Source organism: Triticum dicoccoides, chromosome 5A (genome assembly GCF_002162155.2).
Source record: "Triticum dicoccoides isolate Atlit2015 ecotype Zavitan chromosome 5A, WEW_v2.0, whole genome shotgun sequence".
Lineage (NCBI taxonomy): Eukaryota > Viridiplantae > Streptophyta > Magnoliopsida > Poales > Poaceae > Triticum > Triticum dicoccoides.
The window spans coordinates 704734498-704742580 of record NC_041388.1 but is presented as its reverse complement, the minus strand read 5'-3'; the positions used below and the strand labels follow the sequence as shown (position 1 = coordinate 704742580).

The 8083-nt window shown below is 45.4% G+C and overlaps 1 protein-coding gene across 1 annotated transcript; it reads left to right on the top strand.

The window, feature by feature from the left end:
• The first annotated feature begins 880 nt into the window (after positions 1-880).
• Positions 881-7870, top strand: LOC119304330 (plasma membrane ATPase 1-like). Its single transcript, XM_037581508.1, has 20 exons — positions 881-1451; positions 1810-1929; positions 2020-2136; positions 2239-2376; positions 2501-2635; positions 2775-2954; positions 3035-3241; positions 3346-3465; positions 3552-3671; positions 4110-4232; positions 4337-4441; positions 4518-4662; positions 5030-5194; positions 5265-5503; positions 5733-5765; positions 6141-6222; positions 6314-6474; positions 6650-6859; positions 6962-7144; positions 7253-7870. Exons 1-20 carry the CDS (start codon positions 1374-1376, stop codon positions 7517-7519), a joined length of 2928 nt encoding a protein of 975 aa, XP_037437405.1. The 5' UTR covers positions 881-1373; the 3' UTR covers positions 7520-7870.
• The last annotated feature ends 213 nt before the right edge of the window (positions 7871-8083 follow it).

Sequence of the window (8083 nt, the reverse complement as noted above, 5' to 3'; positions counted from 1 at the left end):
GTCCCCCCTTAGATCCGTCCCTGGTCCCTGGCTACATGCTCCATTTAGATGCCGAAAGAGAATTACAAGCTGAAAAACGCTTGACGGACAGGGGGTCAACAGGAAAATACAAAAGAACCCCGAAGTAAAATCACACCCCAAGCCCTTTGCCCTGATGCCTCCCGTTTCCGGCGCTGTCAAGACGTACACTAAGAAAAAAGATACGAGCAAAACCTTTTACGCCCGAGCTTGGTGTAATTACAATGGATTGTCTTCGATTGTGTGGACCTCAAAAGAAGCTCACCGGGGTGCAGAGGGAAGCCATGGTCTTTGTGGCATGTCACTTGGGTTAAGCTCACCGGGGTGCAGAGGGAAGCCATGGTCTTTGTGGCATGTCACTTGGGTTGAGCTCACCGGCGAAACCCTATACAACCTCGTTGTTTCGCAATGGGCTGACGTTACAGATTAGCGCCTCATTAGATACATATCTACTAAAACAAACAAACCATGAACAATTACTCTCTAGGGGCATATTTGAATCATAGTTTCAATTAAGGCATAAAAAAGGAAAATGAAACAAGAAATTCAATAGAAAAAACGCAATGTTTGAAATAAACGTCAATACACAAAAATTCAGAGTCACAAATTGGCATATCCAGGAAGCATAACGAGCAGTATAAAGTCCTCTAAATACAGTATGATTTACACCAAGGAAAAAACCCTCAAAAAGGGTTTAACCTCGAAACCCCACGGAATTTTAGCACGGCAAAATAATCCACGTAAATTTTAGGAAATCGTTTTCATAGACTAGTAGAATCATAATATTCCTTCAATCCAAAATGCCATAAACAAGAATGGATATTGTGTAGTATTGTATAATGGTTGCCGTCGCCATGATTTGGAATTTGACTGACCAATCGATGTGCCACGGATGAGCAGAGCAGTGTGGTTGTGGTTTCCTCTCCAGTCTCCAGTCCATTTGCGGGGGCAAAAAAATAGTCCATCCGTAGATCCGTCGTCCGTACACCGGCCGTCGTCCCCGAGGCGGGGAGAGTGACCTAGCTAGATAGTAGTACTGGTGGTGGGCGCCGACGGCGGCGAGACCGAAGGCGGGAGAAGACGACAGTCGAGGGGACCTAGGCGCCCCGCCTTGGCCGCTTGCCCGCTGCCAGCGACGGAGCCACGACCGATGCCGATGGCCGCCGGAACTGGACCAGCGCCCCTCTCGATCGCCGCCGCCCGCCACATCCCCCCATTTATACGCCCGTCCCCGCCTCCGCCTCCTCCACCACCTGCTCCCCGTCTCCCTCCTCGCCCCCTTCCGGTCGCCGTCTCCGGTTGCAGCAGAGCAGCAGCAGCGAGCTGGTGGTACTGGTAGCTGACCGCCCGTCGCCATGGACTCCAAGGAGGAGCACCCGCCCGCCGCCGAAGCCAATGGCCTCTCCGACCTCAACAAGGAGACCGTCGATCTGGTACCCGCTCTTCCTCCCTCCCCCCACTCCTTGTTAATCACCTGGCAATCATTTTTCGACAAAGGGCGGATTTTTTATTAGCTCAAAATGAAGCATCAAGAGAATACAAACACAATGAGCAACACCCCCGGCTTCTGCATAGCTACTTGCTAGGATGCACAACACAGCGCGCGCACACACAAAAATCCCACCGACGACTACCAAAGTCAAGCAAGACCGAAGCTATGCCTTGGTGAAGTAAAAAGAAAAATGAAAAAAGAAAAAAGAAAAAAGAAAAAGAAAACTCTGAGTGATCAAAACAATGATGAACAATCTACAGAATCATGGAGTAACTCTTAACTGTATCGGTTAATTGCAGGAGCACATCCCCGTTGAGGAGGTTTTCGAGCACCTCAGGTGCACCAAGGAGGGCCTCACCACCGAGGGCGCCCAGCAGAGGGTCGAAATCTTCGGATACAACAAGCTCGAAGAGAAAAATGTATATACATGCACTCACTAATCTCTGTGCTCTTAGTTTAATTCTCTCATACAACTAGCAGTAACCATTTGTTAATCAATTGCAATGCAGGAGAGCAAGATCCTCAAGTTCCTGGGCTTCATGTGGAACCCGCTCTCCTGGGTCATGGAGGCCGCCGCCATCATGGCGATCGCCCTCGCGCACGGTGGAAAGGACCTCAGGGGAAACGTAACCTACTACTACTGCTACTGCCATCGTAGATTATATGCTGTTACCTCTATGCTACTATGGTCCCATACTAACTATGAACTGCAATTGGCGTTGACGCAGTCGATGGGTATAGACTTCCACGATTTCGTCGGAATCGTCATTCTCTTGGTCGTCAACTCCACCATCAGCTTCGTAGAGGAAAACAACGCCGGCAATGCCGCTGCTGCGCTCATGGCCCGCCTCGCACCAAAGGCTAAGGTAATTTCTACCTACATATATAGCTTTCTTCAAATACTACCTACCAGCACTACTAGTACTAAGGATCAAGTTACATGGCCGGTGCCCCCTTTTCCTCATACTTATGTGTTACCTTCTTTTGTAGGCTCTGCGTGATGGCACCTGGAATGAATTAGACGCATCGTTGTTGGTTCCGGGTGATATAATCAGTATTAAGCTTGGAGACATCATTCCTGCTGATGCGCGTCTACTACAGGGCGATCCTCTCAAAATTGATCAGGTCTTTCAGCCAGCTCAACTATCTCCTCTGCACGTTGCATAATGCATATTGCTAAAGTATTTCTGCTAAATAAAAGAATTCTGATACTAGAAGAATATGGAGCAGCAAGTGCTAATACAATATGTCAATTGCTTTGCAGTCTGCACTGACAGGAGAATCACTACCCGTAACCAAGCATCCTGGAGGTGGAGTTTACTCTGGTTCCACTTGTAAGCAGGGTGAAATAGAAGCAGTTGTTATTGCCACTGGGATCCATACTTTCTTTGGAAAAGCTGCTCACCTCGTTGAGTCAACCACCCATGTCGGCCACTTTCAGAAGGTAGAGTATTATTCAGCAATCAGTGTGTCTACTGTCAGCTGAAATTCATGGTATGGGCTGCAATTTATGGATGCTTTCAGGTTCTCACATCGATCGGAAACTTCTGCATTTGCTCCATTGCAATTGGGATGACTATCGAGTTAATCGTCATGGCGGCTGTTCAACACAGACCGTACCGCCAGACAGTTGATAACCTTCTGGTGCTTCTGATTGGAGGGATTCCAATTGCGATGCCCACAGTTCTGTCTGTAACTATGGCTATTGGATCACATAAGCTTGCACAACAGGTTTGAATATTCATCTATGGCTAGAGCTCTCTGACTACCACTGAAATAAAAGGCATCTAACTATATCCTAGAAAGTGACCGCTTTTCTTAACTGTTGACTTCAGGGTGCTATTACCAAGAGAATGACTGCAATTGAAGAGATGGCCGGAATGGACGTGCTTTGCAGTGACAAAACAGGAACATTGACACTCAACAAACTGACTGTAGACAACAATATAATTGAGGTCATAACTCCCACAACTTGTACTTATGAACATAGTTACATTGTCTTCATGTTCCTAAGGTCTGAAAGATAAGCATTTTTCTCTAGGTTTTTACTAGAGGTTACGAAAAGAGTGATGTCGTGTTGATGGCCGCAAGGGCCTCGAGACTGGAGAATCAGGATGCTATTGATTTCGCTATTGTTGCCATGCTTCCAGACCCAAAAGAGGTAAAAATCTCTCCTCTCTGATATATCTATGACTTTAGCCAGTTCCAGTGATTCCTGGCTTGTGCTTCACTCAGCTAGGGAAACAAATAACAGCGTTCACCAAACAACAATCTTAACTGCAATAGATACCATCTTGACCATATATTCATCAGTAGATTCTGTTCCCTGTACATTCTGAAAACAAAAGTAGCATGTCAAGAATTTTCAGTGTACAGGGAACATATTGACTAATCTAGAGGATTTGAACAAACATGTATTCCATAGCAGGGGATATCATCATGAATTTTGTAATGCCTTCTAGCTCAGTTTTATACCACTGAAAAGTGATTCTTTTGCTCTAATCTTTAGAAGTTTCCATTCATACATTACTGAGTCAGTTAATAGTTATGCTTTTAGTCACACTGTACACTAGTTATATTCCATTCTATCCGCTGTTAGGCACGTGCTGGCATCGAAGAAGTCCATTTCCTTCCATTTAACCCAACGGACAAGCGGACAGCTCTCACGTACTTGGATGCTAAGGGTAAAATGCACAGGGTTAGCAAAGGTGCTCCTGAACAGGTATAGAAATTTACGTCATCTGATTTTTTGTCCAAGGATACATCACTTTGTTATGAAATAAACAGTCACAGCATCTGCTTATGTTTCATTTAATTGTCTTGCAGATTCTGAACCTGGCAGCAAATAAATCTGAGATCGAAAGGAAGGTCCATCAAGTAATTGACAATTTTGCTGAGAGGGGGCTGCGGTCGCTTGCTGTTGCATACCAGGTTATTGGATGCTAGTCTTCTACTTATCTGCTGGTCAGTTTACCTACAAAACTTGCTAATTTCCTTCAACGTGCAGGAAGTTCCTGAAGGTACCAAGGAAAGTGCTGGTGGACCCTGGCAATTTATTGGTCTTCTCCCACTCTTTGATCCTCCCCGCCATGATAGTGCTGAAACCATACGCCGAGCTCTAGACCTTGGAGTCAGTGTGAAAATGATTACAGGTACCTTTTTAGTACACTAAATGGGAACAGACCACTTTCTTGTACCACAATCATCACGTAAGCTTTGATAATGGACTGCTGTTTATTCCCTTGGACTGTCTGTTCCCCAGAGGCTGGTAACATGGTGAAGTCAATCTGAGAATGTTAGCTTTTAAATTTTAATGTGCCCTGATGTTCCTGGAAAAGAAGTGCTAAAGTGTCGATCCACGCATTAGCCTGCTAGTACTAGCACTAGTAGCAGTGGCAGTCTCAGGCTTTGCTTAGCTGTCCTGAGCTTCAGAATAATCTGTTAATATTGACTGCTATATGTTTCCCTGGACCCACTATCTTTATGAATTATGAATATGCTCCTTGGACAAAATTTCAGGTGATCAGTTGGCTATTGGTAAGGAAACTGGGCGGAGGCTAGGAATGGGCACCAACATGTATCCATCATCATCATTGCTTGGTGACAAAATAGATAGTGATATCGCGGTCCTATCAGTGGACGAACTGATTGAGCAGGCAGATGGTTTTGCTGGAGTTTTCCCTGGTGAGCTTTACTTTTCTCTTGTGCCATTGTGTGATCGTGTGCTTCACTCTAACTTGTCTCCCCTCCACAGAGCACAAATATGAAATTGTCAAGAGGCTCCAAGCCAGAAAGCACATATGCGGGATGACAGGAGATGGAGTTAATGATGCACCTGCTCTGAAGGTAGCGGACATTGGGATTGCGGTGGCTGATGCAACTGATGCTGCTCGCGGGGCCTCTGATATTGTTCTGACAGAGCCTGGGTTGAGTGTGATCATCAGTGCTGTTTTAACAAGTCGCGCCATTTTTCAGCGGATGAAAAATTATACAGTTGAGTTTGTGTTTCCAATTCATTTTTTCCTTTTGTTTCTAACTTGCCATCTTAGGCAACATTTTCCATATCATGCTAGTTCTCCTTTTCCAACATTATTAATACTTTAGGCTTTTGTATGTCTTTGAAGAGGAATATGTTGATTTTTTCGTGTTTTACGGAAAGCTGTTTTATTCAGGTAACAAGGGAAGTTGGCTGATGTCAATCATTTATGTTTTTTTTTTGCAGATATACGCTGTATCTATAACCATCCGTATTGTGGTAAGTTTATGCTATGCAAACTATTTATACCATTTGGGAACCATTTGATTATACCAAGTTAAATTATGATTTTCCATTACAAATCCGTTATAACAACATATTAGTGTCTGGTCAAGTTTCTTATATGTATGGGTAAATGCTATATAGGGTTCGCCCTTGAGCAAAGCCCATGGACCAAAAGTACTCCCTCTGTTTCTTTTTACTTCACATATTAGGTTTGTCTTAAGTCAAACTTTGTAAAGTTTGACCAAATTTGTACAAAATATCAACATCTACAATAGCAAATAAGACTTGTTCCAGTTCCTGTTCATACTTACAAAGCTGATGCTCATTTTGGAATTCACATCAATGATAAAAAATCTCATCTGTGTGCAGCTTGGTTTTTTGCTCTTGGCGTGCCTTTGGAAGTTTGACTTCCCTCCAATGATGGTTCTTCTGATAGCCATCCTTAATGATGGTAAGAACATTGCTGTCTTGACTTACCAGAAATGTTTTTACCAATAGGTATTCATTTGTTTTTAACTCTGGTGATGACTACTGCTGCTCAGGAACCATTATGACCATATCCAAAGATAAGGTGAAGCCGTCTCCATGTCCAGACAGTTGGAAGCTAGCAGAGATCTTCGCAACAGGAGTGGTACTGGGGGCTTACTTGGCCGTAACAACCGTTCTGTTCTTTTGGGCGGCTTATAAGACAGACTTTTTTCCGGTAATCGCTATTTCTTTGACGCAGTTCATTAGGCAGTACCTATCGCGTACCTCTTCTGGCAACAAGGCTATACCTTTTTGCATCTTGCAAAGTTATACTACTACATAAGCAGTTCTTGGAAGGACTAGGTAGCTGTGCTGTGCAAACTCACTTGTATCGTCCATGCTACTTGCAGAGACACTTCCGTGTCCACACGTTGAATGTAAACAGTATCGGTCACGACATGGAGTCGATCGCCAAGAATACAGAGATGCTGGCCTCGGCCGTGTACCTCCAAGTGAGCACCATCAGCCAGGCCCTGATATTCGTGACGCGGTCGAGAGGCTGGTCCTTCACAGAGCGGCCTGGCTTCCTGCTTATGTTTGCGTTCGTCTTGGCTCAGCTGGTGAGTTCCTCACACAGTTCACCTTTTTGCTTGAGGTTTGTGGTGTGACTTACCAACACTAATAAATCGATCGACGCTTCAAAATGTATTATTATGATGTAGATTGCGTCCTTGCTGTCTGCATTGGTGGACTGGGAGCTGGCCAGCATCAGAGGCATCGGGTGGGGCTGGACGGGCGTCATCTGGCTGTACAACATCCTCATCTACATGCTCCTGGACCCAATAAAGTTTGCCGTGCGGTACGGTCTCAGCGGGAGGGCCTGGAACCTCGTCACCGACAACAAGGTGAGTCGGTCGGTCGAAGGACAGGGACAGGATGATGGTTGGTCCATGCCATGATGAACCGAGCTCGCGTTGCTGACACTGTGGGTTTGGGGCGTGTTTGTGTTTCAGGTGGCGTTTTCGAACCAGAAGAACTTTGGGAAGGAGGCGTCGCAGGCGGCGTGGGCGCACGAGCAGCGCACGCTGCACGGGCTGGAGTCGGCGGGGCGGGAGAAGGCGGCGTCCATGGAGCTGGGCCACATGGCGGAGGAGACCAAGCGGCGCGCGGAGATCACGAGGCTGAGGGCGGTGCACACTCTCAAGGGGAAGGTGGAGAACGCCGCCATGCTCAAGGGCATCGACCTGGACGACATCAACAACCAGCATTACACCGTGTGATTGGTTGATTCGGCTGCCCCCACCCCCTCCATTGCTGCGTTGCTGTATGTTTAGTGCTGCGCCGTACCGTACTTTCAAGCATTGATTTGTGATAAATAAAGCCTGGTGGATTTATTCGCAGTAATTAATTAAATGGATGAATTAGCAGCAGCTCACTCGTTTTGTGCTGGAAGAATGTCCATCCAGATATATAGTCAAGTTTTCTCTCTTTTGGGGCCTAAAAATATCTCTATAATATACTAGTACTCCCTAGTTACAAAATACTTCCTCTTTCAGGAAATACTTGTCAGTGAAGTAGATGTATCAAGACATATTACTAAGTATCTTAAAGAGATATAGCAGCATCTGCAACATGGAATTATTTTCATTAGTTCCATCATAAAATATTCTGTTACTATATCTATGCGATCTTGTGGCTTTTTATCTGTATGTACACATGGTCAACCTTGAAGGAGAGCCTTGGCGCAGTGGTAAAGCTGCTGCCTTGTGACCATGAGGTCATGGGTTCAAGTCCTGGAAACAGCCTCTTATAGAAATGTAGGGAAAGATTGCGTACTATAGACC